Source organism: Apus apus, chromosome 1 (genome assembly GCF_020740795.1).
Source record: "Apus apus isolate bApuApu2 chromosome 1, bApuApu2.pri.cur, whole genome shotgun sequence".
NCBI lineage: Eukaryota > Metazoa > Chordata > Aves > Apodiformes > Apodidae > Apus > Apus apus.
This window is the reverse complement of record NC_067282.1, coordinates 23,672,449-23,692,986: the sequence shown is the minus strand read 5'-3', so window position 1 is coordinate 23,692,986 and position 20,538 is coordinate 23,672,449. Positions and strand designations below refer to the sequence as shown.

General features: G+C 40.3%; 1 protein-coding gene across 2 annotated transcripts in view; it reads left to right on the top strand.

Moving 5' to 3' along the window:
• The window catches only part of STARD13 (StAR related lipid transfer domain containing 13), a 303,125-nt gene that overhangs the window by 120,354 nt on the left and 162,233 nt on the right, over positions 1-20,538 (top strand). For both annotated transcript variants that reach the window (XM_051630188.1, XM_051630178.1), the window contains exon 5: positions 15,507-15,540. In XM_051630188.1, the coding sequence (XP_051486148.1) occupies positions 15,507-15,540 (34 nt within the window). The remainder of the gene's footprint in view (positions 1-15,506; positions 15,541-20,538) is intronic.

Below are 20,538 nucleotides of genomic sequence, written 5' to 3'. Positions count from 1 at the left end.
AGAATATTTAGCATGAAGACCAGAAGAACTCCAGGTAGTGTATCATGATAATACATATTCCCAGTGTGTGCTCCCTGACTGAGCTTGCACAGCTATGCAGTTGTACTAAAAGGATACTAAGATTTTGAAATTCAGAAAAGTCTTTGAAATAATAACTCCTTAAATTCACAGTCAAATAGTTCATAGGTGAGGCCTCTCCTCCCTTCTTAAATCATCTGGCCAATACTACATATTCTCATCCTTTAATCATGTATATGATAAAGCACCGTGCATGGCTGTTGCACTTGATGATCTGTCATGAAGTACATCCTTGTACTGGATTTTTTGCTGTTGTATTTGGTTTAGTGTAAACACTTAGCTGTTTAAAATAATGTTTTAATTTAATGTTTCTTCTTTTATTCAGCACTAAAATATTAATAGATATTTCTAACAACAGATAAGTTTTAAATACAGTGTAAGAGTCCTTGAGGACAGATCAAAATTCCAAACATTTTATAATTAATTCATGGCAGATCTCTAGCAGCTCATAGTAAGGTTTCATGTATCTAATGTCCTCCTTCAAGCTCTCATGAGTGTGGTGGGTCCTAATTAAGTCAAGACCTAGCCACCAGTCTTGAGGTACAGCTAATTCTGGGAGAAGGACCTCAGACTTTTTCCGTCTGCTGTGAAGAGTCCAGTGACCTTTGAAAACTCAGCTGCATGCAGCTACCTGCTTCTGTGGCTAAACAGCTACTCATACATAAGGAAAAGGTCCTCTCCTACTGCAGCTGCAGTATGGGCATGTATGCAGCTGCATGTTTCTGTGAAATGGGTGGCAGGAAGCAGAACACCTGCAACGTGGCATCTCTCTTTTCTTGCCTTGTCATTACTCCATGGAGTACAAAGTGATTGCTCCAATTTCTGGGTCTTGTAGGAAATCTGTCTAGGACTTACCACACTGAGTATCTAGGCAACTAAGATCTGCTCTGATAATCCAGGCTATTCCTTCTGTTGTCTGCCACTCTTCCTAGCAGAGCTGTCCTCCAGGCCTTTTCTTGGAAAGACATTTAAGTCCTGTAAACAGAGAAAAGTTGGGGTGTTACATTTTTATTCTTTCTTTTATTTATTTCTTGTTTATATTTTTATTCTGTTTATTATTTATTCTTTGGCTTGCTACCTAAGTCTTGGTAGAATCTATTCCTTTCATGGTTTAAGTGTCAAAGCGAAGCATGATTGGATGCCAGTTGTTTTCCTCCATCTACCATAAAAGCATACTAATGATCAGACAATTGAAGCACTCATACACATGGTTATTTCACATGATTGTCTACAGAACTGTGGCTATATTGGCTACATGCAAATTGTTCCCCAGCAAGTCTGATTATTCAGATGGAGTTTCAAGTAAAATTCCATATTTTGTCTCATCTATGTATCCAGGTGCCACAGACAGCTCTTGACATATGAAGGTCTCCAAAGAGTGGGAAGCTGGTTATCTTACAGGCATGAAACTTTGGGAGAGCCATCATTACACACCCGACCCCTGCCCCCACCCCTCTCAAATAATATAGCAAAGCAATCACTAATCAAATGTACATCCTCATGCTGAATAAGAATTCAAGCTGTAAAGGTAGAGAGGCATCTCAGCATCCAGTTTTATAGCAGCTGGTTATCACCAAGGTTGTAGCCAGTTGTGCATTTTGACAATAGTCCAGTAGCCCAGCCAGAGGAAGCTCAGACTCCTTTCTTGCATGACTTAGTAGGTTTTGCCCGCTGAGAGGTTCCTTTTTAAATGTTTCACATTGTAATTCTTCCTGGGACATTAGAATGCACCAATTAGGAAATACTTCTAAAAAACAGAAAAGCAATAGCTGCTTCCTGAATTCAGATGTTTTGCTGTGAATTAGTATTAATTTTAGTCATCGTGGTTGATTGAGTAAAACTATACAGAGGATAGATGGGGATCAGTCGGTGCATCCTTTACTGTTGGGTTTTTCCATTGTCACAGTTGACAGCAGTGATTTTCACTTTGAAAGTTCATTCTTGTTGGACCTGACTTTCAGTTCATATAAATCAGACCTACCTTGATTTAAGACTAGCGAAAGCAATGGTGGGTTTTTTCAAATCAATGCTTCTCAAAAGATGAGTAATAACTTAAATCTAACTGTAAAAACAAATATTGAGCAGTGGCCATTAACCTGAATTATGAAACGGAAAACAGAGAAGGATTATATTCATATGACAGTGATTAAGGGCACAGAATCACAGAATCACAGAATTGCTGTGGTTCAAAAAGACCTTTGAGATTGCGAGTCCAACCATCAGTGGAAAAATAAAGAAAAAAACCCAAAAAACTCAAGCAAACAAAAAACGAAGAAACACAACCACACACACTCCACCAAAAACACCTACAAAAAACCCCAAACCTCACCCACTAGAGCATGCCCTGAAGTGCCACATCTACATGTTTCTTGAATCCCTCCGAGCATGGTGACTCTACCACCACCTCCCTGGGCAGCCTGTTCCAGTGTCTGACCACTCTTTCAGTACAGAAATTCTTCCTAATATCCAATCTAAACCTCCCCTGCCACAACTTCAGGCCATTTCCTCTGGTCCTGTTGTTACTCACCTGGGAGAAGAGGCCAACTCCCACCTCCCTACAACCTCCCTTCAGGTAGTTGTAGAGGGCAATGAGGTCTCCCCTAAGCATCCTCTTCTCCAAACTAAACAACCCCAGTTCCCTCAGCTGCTCCTCATATGAATTGTTTTCTAGACCCTTCACCGGCTTGGTGGCTCTCCTCTCGACACTCTTCAGCACCTCAATGTCTTTCCTGCAGGCCCAGAACTGCACACAGTACTCAAGGTGTGGCCTCACCAGTGCTGAGTACAGGGGCACGATCACTTCCCTACTCCTGCTGGCCACACTATACCTGATGCAGGCCAGGATGCTGTTGGCCTTCTTGGCCACCTGGGCACACTGCTGGCTCATGTTCATCTGGCTGTCAACCAACACCCCCAAGTCCTTTTCTGCAGGGCAGCTCTCCAGCCACTCTTCCCCCAGCCTGTAGTGTTGCCTGGGGTTGTTGTGACCAAAATGCAGGACCTGGCACTTGCTCTTATTGAACCTCATACAATCGGCCTCCGCCCATCGATCCAGCCTGTCCAGGTCCCTCTGCAGAGCCTTCAAACCCTCAGGCAGATCAACACTTACACCCAGTTTGGCATCATCTGCAGACTTACTGAGGGTGCACTCAATCCCCTCATCCAGATCATTGGTAAATATGTTGAACAAGACTAGCCCCAAACTAAACCCTGAGGGACACCACCGATGATCAGCCACCAACTAGGTTTGACCGCACTCTGACAACAAGATATGTGAAGTCATAGCAAAAACTTTATTCTCTCAGCATTTAGTTGTAGTCTATGATACACAAGTAAGTGGTGTAAAAATTATGCAACAAATATTTTAACAATTGTTAGGCAAAGCTATGAAATATTTCTACTTACTTTAATTATCTGAAACTTGCCCAATGCTACTTTTTTGGTAATTAGATAATCTTAAATTCAGTTCAGAGATCATACTGAGCCAGCCAGAACAGTAACACTGTGGGAAGATTGTGGAACTTAAATATTTTTAGGAAGGACATAGTGTTTATTTGAAAAAAAAAAAATCAAAATTTAATAATGAGATGTTTGTCTGCATCACAGAAAAGCATAAAATCAGTTTGTCATACGGGAGCACAAGGTAAGGAGAAAGTTCTCTGCAGGTATTTGTTTTGGCTGTCCATGACAGCTGAGAAATGATACATACCAATTTAAAAACCCTACAGTGGGGGAATAGTTATTTTATCCTATTTCAAGAAGTGTGTCTGTATTTGCTTTAAAATAGCTTGAGTCAGTAGTACATGTATTTAAATGAGTTTGAAGCTGCTTATAGGCTATACAGGAATGCATGTGTACATGTGAGAGTAAGTGAGGGAGGGAGGGAGTGAATTCAAGCCAATCCCTAACAAATCTCTGCTCTCTTCTGTTGCAAGAGAAGGATGGATGTAGGCAACTAGGTAATTTTAAACATGGTATGATTTAGAAAATCAAGATGTTAATTGTTCTGTACAGACATTTTATGACATCTCTATGACAATAAATTATAAAACATGGTTATGGTTGTGGATACTCTAACTACTTCTGGCTTTCTGTTAGGCTTTGGACATGCATGGTAGTAGTGATACAGATGCAGAAGTTAGAGACCACCCTGTTTAAGGGTTTGGTCTGGACCCCAGTAATCCAGATGTCCCTGTAGAAGTGGAGATGCTCATGACTCGCTGAAGAACATCCATTCCTTTGTTCAGTCAGTGCTGCACTGACCTGCTAGAGGTCACAGATGAAGCCAGCAGCCAGTATATGGGCACATAAACTTCTGCTTTCTCAGAACCTCAGAAGTTTTTGAAGAGAAAAAAATAGAGGGATGGGTGAATCAGAGGCACATAGATCTATGTGTATATACTTAACTTGGGGAGGGGAAGAGAGGATGATAATGGTTCATGCATTATATGTGTGTGATAGTGGATGCTTCCAGCTCCAGTCTCTGCAGACTGAGGTGAGACAAATATGGACCAACACCACAGTTAGAGTGTAGAAATAATTTGGTTTAAGCAAATGTTTAACATCAAAGTATGCCTAGTCTAAATAATTTAAAACTATAGATGTGTATTTGTCCTTTGCTGCATTAGAGCCCTTATGTCCTTAGTTCAAATGTGCCTAAGTGGGATCACAACTCCTAACACAGCATAAATTCACCCTAGTTAATAAAAAATGTAAGTTGAGGTATGTGAGAGTCAAGTGTTCATTATCTTCTGGGCTATGTCAGAATTCACAGTGGAGTGGCCATTTCTGAAAAGTCTTGTGTGAGTTTGCTGTAGATACAGTGAGGTGATGAAGCAGATGACATCACCTTACCTGGTGCTAATGATACTGAAAAACCTTACATTCTTTCTTAGAAAGGGAGAGTTATGAAACCACCCGAAGGGAAAGCATGTCATGGGAGGACAAGGCATGGGAAAGATTTTTCTTTAAATCTGGCATAAAAGCAAATTGATAAACTAAGACAAAACCATACAGGCAATCAAAGAAGTTGATCAGAAATTGAAAAGGATTTACAGCAGGTTTCCAATACCAAAATATGATCTAAACATTAAAATCTAGAAAGCAATTACAAGATAGAAACCAATCAGCATCTCCTCCTAAGGGCATCAGCTTTTGATGGGATACTAGAAGCAGAGATGTTACCTAACATTTTCCCACAAGTGTTCTCAGGAAGAATGCTTCTGCTGTGCACAACTTCCGTAATTTTCAGTAGCTCTTTTGAATAAAGTACTTTATTCTTTACCTATCCCTACTTTATCTTTTCACTGAAAACTGACCACTAAACAAACCTCTTTTGTTTTCATTTTCTTCAAAAAGCATAAGATGTTGACCAAGATTTTAACTGATTGTTAATTGTTCACTGGGAATAGTGCACTTTTGATTGAGGTTATATTACAATGATTAGTTTTACTGACTGTCAAGAAGAATACCTGATACCTACTTAAAGCCCAGCCATCATGAAACATTTCTGTGGACACCTGATAGTGAAAACAAACAAACTGCTGTTAATGGCAGTCTGAAGTTCATTCCCAGCTAAGTACTACTCTGGGCCAAGCTAAAATAACACTACAGCTCTAGCCAGAACTCACAAGGCTTGGTTTTCATGTTCTATCATGGATTACTGCTAACTGCTGTTTGCTTTAGAAGTCAGTCATTTCCCATAGTAGGATAGCACAGTCCCCAGCTTTCATGTCTCTCTTTGTTGTTGTGCGACCTCTTGTACCTTTCCCACTTCATTTTATCTTTAGAATAGATACAGCACTTCTTCCTACTCAAGAGGGTAAAAATGATAGCAATGTGTGACTCACTGTATTGTTCCAGGATTGAAAAAGCAGGGACTGCTGTCACTTCTCACTTTTGTCCATCTCCAGTTGGCAGTCATTACTCTTCTTTTTTGTCTTTCTTCCTCCCACCTCCACCCCATCACATTTCCACCTGACCCCCACACATGTATTGTGACAACTACATCATCTCCAGTCTTTATTCATAGCTCTGTTTATATGGAAGCATAACTGGTTATCTTAACACAGGACTGAGCATTGACTGGTATTTGCACAGTTCTAAGCATGTTGATGTTAGTCCTGCTGCAGAGTCAAGAGTTCACAATTACTAAGACCTCCTGGGACTGGCCAAAGGTAAAAGCATCATAAAGAGGACATTTTCTATTTTAACAGAACCAAAATTGCTGCAATGTGGCAAAACTATGTCCTGTAAGGAAGTGATTGCAGAGGGTGGGTGTTGGGAATTGTGCAGGAAGAACTGAACACTGAGAACAGTATGTAGACCAAACTTGAATCCTCAAACTGTTCCCTTGGCTAAATGTGCGAGATTGTCTGCACCTGCTTTGCACCTGACTGTGCAAGAAGACAATACTAGAGTGTCAGGTTAGATTTTAATTAGAAATATAAATATTTACTACTATAATAACCTATTTAAAAGCACAAAAACTGCAAAGTGTTACGGATAATTTGTGTAAGAGAAGGGAGGTAAATCACCCCCCCTTTTACTGGGTGGGACCAGACGAGTTTGGCTGCTCTGGTCACCTTGAAGGGATGAGGGGCATCTGTTTCTGCAATGGGATGTCTGTGTTCTGTCTTGCAGGTTTACCCAGCTGGCCACAAACTGCAAAGTAGTGGCAACAGAATAGCTGTTCTCACAGCTTGCTTTGGGCCATGGACTTCCATGGGCATAATTTAGAATCCCTGAAAATTTAGGAAAATTACCAAGGGTATGCTACAGCAAAGTGAAATTCTATAATTTTATGTATCTATATTTATGAAAAATATTTTCATTTCAACTGATCAGATATATTTTTTAAATTAATTCCAGTGCCCTCCAAAATCATAAGTATCAAAACCTTTGAAGGTGAAGGTGTCTGGCCTTGTGACACCTTGGGGTCCTTTTCTGAAATAAAGAATATTTTTATATTCTGTCAAATGTTTTGTCAGTTTGTAAAATGTCCTTATCTGGTTCAAGATCACAGGGCAAGACCAGGTAAAAATGGTTTTACAAATTTCTTACCTAAGGTAATATAGTTAGTGAAATTTTAAAGTAAACATATTTTAAATGCAAATAAGGAGTTTTTTTTCACTGAAAGGTATAAAAATTAAACATTTCAGCAATGCCAATAATTTGCTTTTTGTATATGATAATTTTCTTTCCCTGTTGAAGGGTTGTGTCAATTGAATTGGTATTTTTAAATAAATAAATAAATAAATGAATGAATAAATAAATAAAAAAGGAGTGGAAAAATGCCTTAATTGCAGTCTCCAGTTTACCTCTCCTACTGATTCTGGTGTCACTGCTTTCATCATTCTGTGGAATTTGTGGATCAGTTGCAAACCACAGCAACATTTTGTTTCTCTATTGTGAATGGTGGCATCTGAACACACCTGCATAGTCAGCAACAAAGAGGCTCTTCTCCACACTGTGGCTTTTCACTATTCATTAAATAATAGGAAAAGTTTCCTGCTCAAGTTTCACCTAGTCATACTGGGGCCAAATTCAGGAGATCAGATAGGTAGCTCTTCAGGACTGCTGCTTCAAACTTCTGTAATGTTTGCAATGTCAGTCAGCTGTCATATCTGGGTAGAGCACCAACGATGGATGGAGGTTAAAATCCACGTGAGAAGACCACTGTGGAATAGCAATCCATGTCATGTTATCCCATAGAGGACATCACAGGAGAAGCAGAGATAATGTAAAATAGTGACAGCAAAACCCCCTGATGTTACACAATATTGAACAAAGCAATCTGTCAGACAGAGGAAATGGCAGCTGTAACCAAGGTCTCATGACGAAAGCAACAAATGAAACAGCAGGATTTGTCAAGATGAGTGCCAGTGCTGGTGGAAGATGAATAGGCATGGCCAGCTGAGCCACAAGGGGGGAATGGCATCACCCAATCTGATGGCAAAATGAGCAACTGGATTATGAAATATCATAATAAATACCATAGAGACACATCCCAACACTCAATGCAGATGGCTGCTCCTCATGTATTTGGAGCCAAATTCCTCTTAATAACAATTTGGGTATAACCACCAGTGTCATAATTGATTGACATTTGAAATCTTATTAGCAGCTGCAAAAAGTATAAAACCTCCCTTCTCTGTTAATATTATACATTTTTAAAGTAAGTATGATAAGATACAGTTACTAAAACGCATTTTCCTTTGCCATTGGTCTTTTTACTTGTTTTCTGCTGATTTCATTTTGAACATTCTTGAATGTTCAAAGTAAAAGACTTTCTTATTTTCCTGCTCCACTTGCTGTAAACCTTTTTCTTTCATAAGTAATTCATAATTTTTCACTGCAAAATAATTTAAAAACAGTTTTCTATTTGATCAAAGCTTTCAAAAGTACAGTAACATGCAGTGTCACATTAGTTTCTGGACTTTTATCAATAGAACATGAGCAGAATAGATACAGATTTGTAGCAAACAGAATAAAAGAATGGAATAAATCTTTCTGTGTCAGTGGTTTTCAAACCAGCACTGATCTTCATGTAAAATTTGAAAAAAAATTTTTAATAAAGTAAAATATTTTTTAAAAACAAGTCTTATTTTGCTAACTGAAACACTAAGTGAAGGAAAATAATTTTCAATAATCAGTAAATATTCTTTAAAACTGTGCACTATTATTAAATACGCTTTTATATCTGTAGGCAATATTTACAGTATTTGATAATTTTAGAATAGAACTCAGCATACTCGGTCTCATGTTTTCAAATGACAGTTCTCTGTCATCTGAATTCTTCTGGATGCCTGAATCCCTTAGTCATCCCTTGGATGATATTGAGAAATACAATCATAAAAGATTACAGTTCATTTTCTTTGCACAGGATTAGAAGTTTTTGTATGATTGATCCTCAGAGAAACCAGGAAAAAGACAATTTGTATGACTTCGCCAGTTTAAAGCAAATAAATAAATTAGAATCCCTAAATTAAGCTTTATCCATGTCAGCTACAGAGAAACCCAGTTTATTTTATTTAAATTCCTTTCTTGACAACCCCTTGAAACTTTACATAGCTCACAGGGAAATGAGATGAAATCTCGGAGGTTTAAAATATCTGTGGAAATAGTGTTTCTGCAGTGCATCTCCAGAACTGGACTTATTTATGACTGTTTTGCTTTGTTTTTGATAACACACTGGAGTACAGGTTAGATAGCAGCAAACGTCTCAATAAGCTGCACTAGAGAAGGGAGGAAGCCTTAGAAATTCTTTCAAGTTGCATCAAGTTTTAAAAATATTAATTTATAAAACCAGCCAAATCTCTGCTTTGCTCAAGTACATGTATTCATTACTTTCAAGTGAGCTGATAAGTGTTTGGACTATGCATGTTTGTTGTTTGTTTGTTTCAGTAATGTTAATTATTTCTACATATTTGTACAGCTTCAAAAATATAGACCATTTTTATATTTGAATATACCTGAAGTAGCCATCTGTCACTAAGACAGCTGTGCTGTATGCTAACATAGGGAAAATATATTTAATGTTAAATTGTTTAGGACAGGCATGTACAAGAGAGAGTGCTGAGAGACTCCACAGAGCAGCCTGAGCGTGCCCATCCTTTGCAGCACTTGGCCCTGATCTCCACTATGCCCTTTGTGGTCTCCTGGGGTCCTGTGACTCAATTATTATTTTGCCTATGGGATCTTCTATACCCACGGTGAGGTGGAAGCTGCTGCAAGCCACGAGGTGAGGGGTTTAGGGAATGGACACATTCTGCACGCTGTGGAGTATGACATGAGGAGGTGGCCAAGGGAACAAAGGATGCAGAGATGGTGCTGGAGGACTCTGCAGGGTGGCAAGAAGCAGATCTAGAGCAGAGTCAACCTTCATTCTGCCATTTGGGAGTGGTCCCCAATCTCTTGAACAGTGCTAAGGTTTAATTTGTGGACAGTTAATGGGAGCAGTTGAAAACAGAGGTAGGGCTGACCCAGAAGTTACATAGTGGGGATGATCAAGGGCTCATAAATGCGCCCTGGGCTTTGAGTCCAACATGGGTGCTCTCTCCAGTCCATTGACAAATAGCTCTGCTAAAGCTAACCTTTGCATGAGCAACAAGATTGCCTGGATCAGTGCTGTGTATACTCTTAATGTCTTCCATTGTTTTAAAATACAATGACAAAAAAAGGCATGAGAATCTGGATTTCTTAACAACAGTTTCTTATTCCAAATACTGACGAGTCTAGAAAAGGGGACCTGGACCCAAATTTCCCCACTTGTGAATGAGCAAGTGGACTGCAGAGCAGGGAGCTGCTTACTCTTCATTCTTTCCTTGACTCCATCAGTTACGAACAGTTTACAGTGCAATAGCTCAGCTTAATTGAAGAAACTGACAATTTCCTCCTCCCTCTACTTTCTAACCTCGCAAGGAGGCCAACGTGTTGTGACGCAGCAAATATGAGGCTGAATCCTATCCAGCCAAGATCTGTCTTCCATGCCCCAAGCAACTTCTCTAATTACACTCAGGCTGTATATTAAACATGGTCTCCAAGAACACCTCTGCAGTGGCTGTATTTTAGAGGAAAATGGTGAGCCCTGTTGTCAGCGTTTGAAGATACAACTTAAGCACCTAAATCCAGCAGAGGTTTCAAGCCTGTACCAAACCTCAGGGCCAAGTCTGAGAGAAATTGGATTTCTCACACAGCCATCTCAGCAGTGTTTTTTGCAGGATAACTTAAATATTGCCATTCATGTCAGCCGACTAATGCTCTCTGGGAAACTTGCAAGTGTAATCCAGGCTGAAGATCTCATTGCTGGGGCTGGGCAACTTCAAGTTAAGGCTGACAATGCTGAGTGTCATAATATTACTTCTCCTTTTGGGCTGTAGAATTTTATTTTGAATTGGTAACTAGGATTTTCTTTCCATCTGTCAACATCTTTCTGAAAGGATCTAATAAACCTGCTAATCAGATGGTTGAGTTTTGCATGTGGATTGCTAGTTTCCTCCTTTAGAATTGTCTATATGTCGCTTTAATTAAAGCCTAGCAAATTATTAAGGCAGCAGAATGAGGAACCAGCAGGATTTTCAGTCTTTATAGTTTGCGGCACTTTTTCCAGCTCAGAGTGCTTTCCTTCTCTATCAGTTAACCACTAAGAAGTTGTACAGATTTATCTTTTTTTTATTTTCCTCTGAAGGAAGTGTTGTGTTTCAGAGTGGTGCTGCTGTTTGCTCACCACGGAACGTACATTTGCAGAATCCAAAGCCTTTTTTATTAACAACAGATGTCATGTAGTCCTGTCAAAATGCCAGGGCTTATTTGATAGCAGTGATATTTTTTTATACTATATCTATGTTGAATAAATTGTCTGGTGTTTTATTAAACATCCAGAAATTTTTTTTTTCCATGCTAGACAGGTACACTAATTAGCTTTTTTTCTTTTTTTTTTCTTTTTTTTTTTGGAAGGTGTGATAGGTGCTCTGAAATATCAGTGACAGATTTGGTCATGTTTGCAATTAGAGCATAAAATAGCTAATAACTAATAGAAGTTGGTAGGTAAGAAGGAAGCCAAAGACTTGGATAAAAAAGGTCTCTTTTTTTTTTCTTTTAAATCATATGGTATTATAGGATTGTCTGACATTGCAGAATCTCTGTGCTGTTGCAAATTAAAATGGTTTTGAAGTTGTTCAAGTAAACCACTTCGTATTTATCTTCTGTGCCAGAAAAAAAGATTTTATGTGACAATAAGCTTACTGGGGCACTATTAAATAATTTAATCCAGTTGTTTGATGAGTTCCATGCCCTAACCACTTATAACCATGAAAGCTTATGTATACATCAAGAAACAATTTTGTGATGAGTGTGTTTATTTTGCTTGTTGAGTTTGTAATGCTGGCGTTTTGCTTCTACCTTCATTTCTGTTTAATCTATGGAGTTCATTGAGTAATTTGTTTCTGCACAGAATGCCTTTCAGGAAAATCTTTCAGGTTCTTTGTAAATGCAATATAGTCACTTCCCTTCCTCCAAAACACCCATAGCCTTTATTTCTTTGTTTCATGCCCCAAATACACTTTTTCACATACATCACTCTGTAAGTCAAAGGGTTTTAATGGGATCACTCACACGCTTAAAGGTGTCCCTGATTTAGGTACCTGTTGAGCAGAGGCATCATTTTCATCTTACTCTATAAGATTCAGGTTTTGTGGATGCCCCCTCCCTGGAAGTGTTAGAGTATTCTGAGCAACTTGATCTAATGGGAGGTGTCCCTGCCCAAGCAAGGGGGGTTGGAACTAGATGATATTTAAGGTCCCTTCCAACTCAAACAATTCATTCTGTGATTTCTAACATATTCTCTGGGCATTGTGTTCATCTGTACAGGACCCATAAATGTAATACTGTGGACTTGGAGGCTATGTTTGTAGACCAATATAAATGTGGTCCAGGGACCTGTCCCTCACACAAGGCCAAGTGGCACTGGCTGTCCCCTGGACCCCACTGCTGAGGGCAGGCTTCCCAGTAGCAGAGCTCTTCAGTTCATAGCAGAGCTGGAGCTTCTGACTCAGGTGGGCCAATCCAGGTACGGTGCTTCAGCCTCATCAATGGCCATCTCTTCTTTAGCCATGTCAATGAGTCCTCTGAGCTGAGTTTCATGGCAAGATGTCCCTTGAACCAGCTGCACTGCTGCTGAGGGCAGGTTTGCCTCGTTCACAAGACCAGCTTCTCCTGCTCCAATCGTAAAGCAAAGAGTGGTGCCACACAGGTGGGCTTCTTGGGAACCTTTGCTCATGTAGGTGAATGTGAGATGGCCCCACCGAGACACAGCACTTCTAGGGAGAGGAGAAATGGGCCCAGTATCTAATAAATTCCTGGTTTCTGCAGGCTAGTTTACATGCTTCAGCAAATAAAACATGGTTATAGCAGCAGAGTGTATTTGGCTTTGGCTTCTGTTTGGCACTTCCACTTGCAAAATTGCTACAGCTGGAGTCGTAAGCAAATGATTTCTTTATTATTCATAGTAGCAGGTGCTGCAACAGGCTTTTGGCTATAATTGTACTCTCTTGGACCATTTGATTAGATGGTGCCATGCTGCTCAGATGGGATGCTAGTCCTCCAGCAAATGTATTTTGTTATACAATCAGTTATATAGTGCATTATCATTATTATTTCCATAAATCAATTTTAGTTAGCAGCTCTCTTTTGCCACTTGGGATGGTTCCAGCAACAATTTGCATCTTTTTGTATGGCATCATAAAAAGATTTTGAAAGTTAACATAGCCTGGGTTTGGTTTTATAATAGCTGATGCCCTTCTGGCTGTGCTAGAACACAGAAACCAGTTATCCAAGCAGGACTAACACACTTATTTTGATACACATAGCATTTATGTATTCTTCAAGAAGAATATGGCAGAAGAATGGCATTTTAGGCACCTGCCTCCAGTGTGCTTTTGCCAGAGTCATGATGCTAAAAATCAGGTGCCTGTCCCCAGCAGGATGATTAAGAACAACACAGCTCGCTGCACAGTGAAGGGACAGAATAATGTTCCTTGAGCAAAAAGGTGGCCCAAAATCCCAGCATGCTGATGTGGAACCTCCTTCTCTCTTGCCAATCGACAGTGTGATTCTGAATTTCCCACTTGTCTATGGAAGTGTGATGCTTCTGCTTGAGCCCTCTCTCATGGACTCAGCACTGACTCTTTAAGTGATGCTGTTAGAGAAATTTTGGCTTGTAGTGCTAAAGTTTTGCTCCTTTCTCTTTGCAGAAGGACCAATATATAAAGATTTGGGAAATGTGTTGAATTTCCTCTTCAGCCAGAGAGAAATGAGAAGCATGTTCTCCCTTTCTAGGCTGTAGAAAACCTGGGGGGAGAAAATCCTCCAGTGTCTCAAAGAGCAAGAGCAGAAGAGGTCTGGCAAAAGGGTCTGTGCAGGTACCACAGAGCCTGGCACTGATGGGTCCTCGCTGGGGAAGAAAACTCTAGTCTCTGTGGACAGTTCACTATCACTGAGCTAAAAATCAAAAAGAAGCCCAGATGAAATCTATACAAATCATTTCAGTCCAGGGAAGTGTACAGCAGTATGCAGGAGCCAGAGAGGGCCTTGGCTTGGAATTATACCAACCTACAAATTGCCATTAACAAAACCTGATTTGAACTCGTTATTTTCCTATCTGGAAATGACCACCTCACTCAGTCCCAGATGGCTAAAGACAGGCTGACTTCAGCTGCTGCTCAGGCAGACCTTCAGACTGCGGAAGGAGCATTTTTGCAGGGAAATTGCCTCACAGAAAGCAAAACAACTGCCGTCTAGCTGGGCTTTTCCTGTTACTTAGAGGTGCTTAGCCAATTCAGTTCTGTGCTTAGAGAAGAAATTTTCCAATATCTCAGTAAAATTCTTCACTAAATAAAAGGTAAATGAAAAACATGGTTTTATAGACAGATTCCTATCAAGGCTGCAGAGGTGATATTGACTGAAGAGATAATAGACCACTTGGTGCATCTGGCAGAAAGGTGCAGGTGATTTTCCATATGGGGACAAGCAGATAACAAGAACAGGAGTCTGTCACTTACAAGGTACAGGAGTGGCTGCCATTTCAGCTGTCTGCAGACCAGGCACTTCACACCTGTGAGTTCACTGGTATCTGAAAGAATCAGCTCAACCTTATGTTTAATTAATATTTAAAAAATTAGACACAGTTTCAAGCATTATGGTAGTTTCATTTATAGACTGCATTAGTGGGAGAGTTGATGGATCTATCATCTGAAAGGAGAACAGGTGATAGACATTTAATCACTGGTAACAGCCTCCTAATTTGGGCACTGAAAGCTATCAAAGAGAAAAGTAATGGAGCAAGAGATGCATCCAACACGATGTTAATGGTACTACTTCCAGTTAGCATGACAGACCTGAAGGGGGGAGATGAAAAATACGAAGAAAACAACATGGCAAGTCAGCCTGTCCACATCTTTCAGACAGAAGGACACTCTTCCGGTCACAAAAGAACAAGAACCATCACTGTACTACTCCAGGCTTCTATAGCCACAGTATCCTGTTTCCCACCTGTTGGTACAGCTGCCCCCCCGTGTCTCACTGGCAGCCTGTGTGCTGCCTCCCCAGGCCCCACTGCCATCCCGAGACACTTTCAGGCACATTCCAGGGAGCTGGACCTCATGTGTCCTTGCAGCACATACTCTTATTGTGCCAGAGACTGCTCCGAAGCTCATTCCCTGCAAGACAGATGAACCTGGTTTGGGAATGAGCACCAGGTTGTTCTTTGCAAGAAAATCTAGATATTCCCCATGATTTTATTGATGAGTTCTGGATTTTATGCTCTGTGATGATGTTTAAGCATTACATATATTGTAATTCTGAAATGTGGAATTTATCTGATGGAAAAAAACTGTCTAATTATTGAACAAAAATTAATTTATTTATTGCAGGTGCTGTTTCAGAAGCTGTGTAAGGAAAAAGCAGGTAAGACACTGTATTACTTCTTCAGAGTTTCTTGGTGGTTTGTGTAGATGTACATGCATTGATTGAGAACTCATGGGAATCTCTGGTGTTCTGAGTTTTGGTTATTTAGTGTGGTTGCTACGATCAATACCATGGTGTTGCTCGTGACGTGGTGGTATAGGACTTACATGGTGCTTAGGAAAGCTGGTAATTCAGCAGCTTTTGACTTACACCTTGCAAGGTGAGTTCTGAAATATCAGGGATAAGTTTTTATTGGTGTCCAAGCGGAACTGAAGGGCTTGTGTGGTGCTGGTGGGCATAGGGTGAGGTGAGGAGTACCTGAGTGCTTATGGCTCAGTGCCCACACAGCAGCTGAATCTGATGAAGAGCTCATTACATGGGCACGTTTAACAAAAACTATAACACCTTCCTGGGCCTGTCCCCATTGGCAGAATCATGGAGCTCGAATCACTCCATAGCATGAGCTCACAGGCTGGTTGATGCAGTTGTCAATATTAACAGCATTGGTGAGTTTGACCATTATGGGGAGATGATGTAGTTCTAGCTGACAGTCTGCAAAGCACCAAGATCAGACCAGTAAGTGGAGTTAAAGATGTGGATACCCTGAACCCCAGGAGCTAAAGAAAGTTTGGGATAGACAGATACACAAAGATACACAAAGATATCCTGATTCAGCAAAGCAATTAACACACAATTAAACCTGCATTTGACAAAATCAGTTCATTGCAATAGGGAGTAAGCAACTGCTTGGATGATTTGCTTAATTGAGGGTAAATGTCCTTATTAAATTGTAATGAAGCACAATTAAGAAATACAGAGAAAAGAAATTGCTTCCCAGAATGTGGGTTACTGGAATTTAATAACAGCCCCACAGTTCTGCAAAAAAGACATGTCCCCGAAGTCCAAGTGAATCCTCATTCCCACTAAGGCCTTTGCCAGCTAGAAATATTTCAGTCTTAAAACAACTGACCTCTGGAGTCACCCATTTCCAACTGGTTTTTCTGTTAATATGTATGCAGTGTGTGTCAATTAAAATGAAAGCAGTTGGACATAGTTGTTGTAATTATCCCTCTGTCCCTAGATGACTGAGCATCTTTTTTTTTTGCCTGAAGGACTAATTTAAGCCAGTTTGCTAACTCAGTAATTTCTTCTTTCTCGGAGTAGCATCTGTCTCTGCTCTAACTTGCATCCTCAGTTCTTTCCAAGGGCCACCTTAAGTCTACTAGAAACAGATGAACAAAGCCTTTTGCAGCCAGTGTCACCGATTCAATGGCTCTGCTGGCAAACGTGCTGACTTAGCAAAATGCCAGCAACCAGGGCCAGGAAAACTCGGGTGTCTGTAGGCAGTTTTGCCCTCATGTACTTAACATCAGGTTAACAGAACGTGAAGGCTGTTGAGCATGGTGTAAAGAGAAGTATTTTCTTTCAAGTTCTGTGAACATTAACTTTTTCTGTATGTTCCATGATGATGTTTTCCAATTAAACATATGTTTGTGCTTTTCTAAAGCTGAACAAATTCCATCAATTGATTTAGCAATTGTTTTTATTGTTTTCATTGCTTGGATCAAAACCATTCTGTGACAGTGAACACTTGCTTCGTAAAGAAAAGGCAAACACATCAATGGTATATAGATTTTTAAATAAAACTGATTCTTTTTTGAGCACTCCCATCCTTTATTATGGTTAATTTTTTAATTGTTTTACTTTTATGATAGCATTAATTTTGTCAGCAAAAGAGAGATTTAGTTTAGCACCCATCTTTACAGCAGAATATGATGGTTGAAAATTTAATAACTGCAGGCATGAAAGAAGAATTGCAGGTCATTTTCTGACAGTTTGGTCACTAAGGTGGAATTTTAATCATAGAAATCTAGTATACGATAGAACTGGTAATAAACTTATCATTAAAATGCTTCTGACAGAAAATGCTCATTTCTTCAAACTGCACCAAAGAAAAGGTTAGGGTCCATTAATTTCTATTGCAAATAATTTCTGAAAAAAATAGGTGTGCACATTTTGACATGAAATGATCTAAAAGTTTTCGAAGTGTGAAGTTTTTCTTTTTATTTAGCTTTGAAACTTTGGCTTTGAAATTTGTTATGTTAAAGCACTGAAAATAAATAAATAAATATTTAAAATAAAGAATTGGCCATATCTATGTCTTGGACTGAGGGACAAGGTTACTTCCAGATTTTCAGTTCCTAAACATTTCTGGTATTTTCTTTGCTTTCTGCATAATAATTTTTTTTCTATTTTTGATTTCTGGCATGAGAGTAATACCTTTCCTGCCCTTATCAGCCACATGCCACATACAGAACACAGTAATCTTCCACTCATGTTCATTTTCTGCATCACTTTCTCCATCTGTTATCACTTCCTTTTCTTCCTCATTCACTTTTCTAATTTCTTCTTTTGACCTCTTTCTTGGAAAGAGCTCTCTCAAACCAGAGCTCTCAAGACCCAAGAGAGTGATTTCCCAGAGTACTTGTGCGTCATATTGGGGCAGCACCCTGCACTTCCCACCGTATAGTATCAGACATTTTGGGTGGAGGTGGACCCTCCAACCAGCTTCCTGCAGGAGCTGTGGATGCATGGGGCAGCTCAGAGCTGCTGCAGCCAGGCTGGAAGGGCTCCTGCAGCCCTTTCCCTGGGGTTGGGCTGTCCTTGGCTTCTAGTCATTCTCCATGTAAACCTGGTTTGTGTGTGAGAGGTGGGAAAAAAGCCCTGCCCTTTGGAATGTTGCTCTCTCTCTTGCTAGCATTTTATTTTAATTTTATTTTAAATTTTATTTTGTTCAGATAAATGTAAAATTCTGGGGGTTCCATTCCCTGGACTTGCAGTGGGTACCTCTCAGTATGTTAAGCAGGATACCTGAAATGTGTCTGCAGCTGCAGACACCCCTCAGCCACCCTGGGGGACCAGTATTGCTGGCAGTGCTGCTGTGTGCTAACCAGGGCTAGGACCATTACTTCCAGATGTAATAACACTGGTAGGTTTAACAGGGTGTGCACTGGGAATGGTGATGCTCTGGCCACAAAAATTATCAGAGAGATGAAACACCTCTTCAATGAGGAAAGGCAGAGAGTTGGGGGTGCTCAGCCTGGAGAAGAGAAGGCTCCACCAATCCAAATCTGCACCACCTATCTCTATTTTGGACTTTTAACCCAGGAGGCCCTAATGGCCTGCTGTGGTACCCCTGAGAACATCCTGCCTAGCTGCTCCTCTTGCCATCAGATTGCTGCTGGGTTTTCAGGTAGCCTGTGGTAGTCACTATTAAAACCTGGCTGAATGATGCTATGCATCCTTAATATCTCCTAGTATATCTCTTAGTAAAAATCTCTCTATTCAGCTTGTGCATTCTAGCTGCCTAATATATTTTAGAGCTATCACCACGTAGCTCAAGATGACTAACAGAGAGCACTCTTCATCACTGTTAGGGAAGATGAGCTGTTAATTTGCTGACAAAAATGTGAAGTCAGATTAAAAGCTGACACATCCTCTATTTTAGTGGTATGTATGAAACACTAAATATAGCAGCATGCCCGTGTATTTGCTGATGCATGGTAATGCAGCCTGTAGCAGAACAGCAAGGGGCTGGCAAGGAAGGTGGTGCACTGCAGTAATACGATAAAACCCTCATGTGACCTTAGCCGTCTCAGGACTTGGCGGGTAATTGTGTATCCTTGACTGACATATTACAGAATTCAAATAGAGGCAGTTGTGGTCTCAGGGCTTTAATGAATAGCCTGATCCTGCAATATTTGTCCAGGCGTAATGCTAATTGACTTCAAGAAGAGGTCTCCACAGTGTAAGAAACCAGAACTGTGCTATATAGCAGCTGTATATGAACAACTGCTAACAAAGGGCCTGGTTCTGGGAACTGAGGGGGAACTGACATTCCATCTGGCTCTTGTTAGAAACTGTGGGTACTTAATTTATCACTAGATCAAACCCATATACAGTAGTTCCCACTGATTACATTTTTTTGTGTTTCTTTGGTCATAAAAAGTTTTATGTTCATGTTTATGTTTTACCTTTGCTGCTGTCCCTTAGCAGGAATTACAGGGGAAATGGATGTGCCTCACAGAACCTTAACCTGTTCTAGGATTTTCATCTTGCTTGTGGTGAGATGGAGAAGGTGATCTCTTTCCACCTTTCACTTGTCTGGCAAATGTGCTGGAGGTGGAGCTGATGAGAAGCCCCTTTGTCCCATTCTGTGCAGGGGAGAGCAGCAGCTGGGTTAGACATTCTGAGGTCCCTCCCAAGACCTTGGTAGTACTCGTGGCTCATGCTGTCATTACTCCAGCTACAAGAGTTTACCCAAGATGAGAACCTGACCTTAAATAACTGGGGAAAATAAAACATCCTAGTCAAATGATCCCGTGCATTTACTAGAAAGCAGAGTGGGGTCACTTTGACATGTTTCCAACACAAAGTGGAGATGCTTACTTTGGACTGAGAAGTGAACAGGCTGTTCTCCTCAGCAGTGGTATAGTGAAAGTAAACTAGTGAATAAATCCAGCTGTTTGGTGGCCTTGGCCCGTTAACTCTTTAAGCTTTGTATTACCCAAATTAGAAAGTAGGTAGACTGGGTGCTTGTCCTGCAGTCAGTGTATCAGAGGGTCCTTTCATTTGGTTCCTGTTCTGTCTCCTGTGCGGTGCCAGTTTGGCTCCCAAAATTAGGCAGTGAGATTGCCTCTTCCTGCCTGTATGTTCCTTTCATAATCAGAAATGGTAGAACAAACTCCTTCTTTGTTCTTCTGAAAAGGCCAATCTTTGCTACTCGGCTCCTCCTGATGTATTAGAGCAGCTGAGGGCAAACTGTGATCCTCAGCTCTCAAAAGCAAGGAGAAAATGAGAACCCTTACTATATATATCTCAAGATATTGCTGTTTCTAAAAACAAACAAAAAAACCAACAACAACAAAAAAACCAACCAGCTGTAGATTAAACATACATATGTTTACTGTTTTAGTATGTGAATTCTAGACAAAAGCT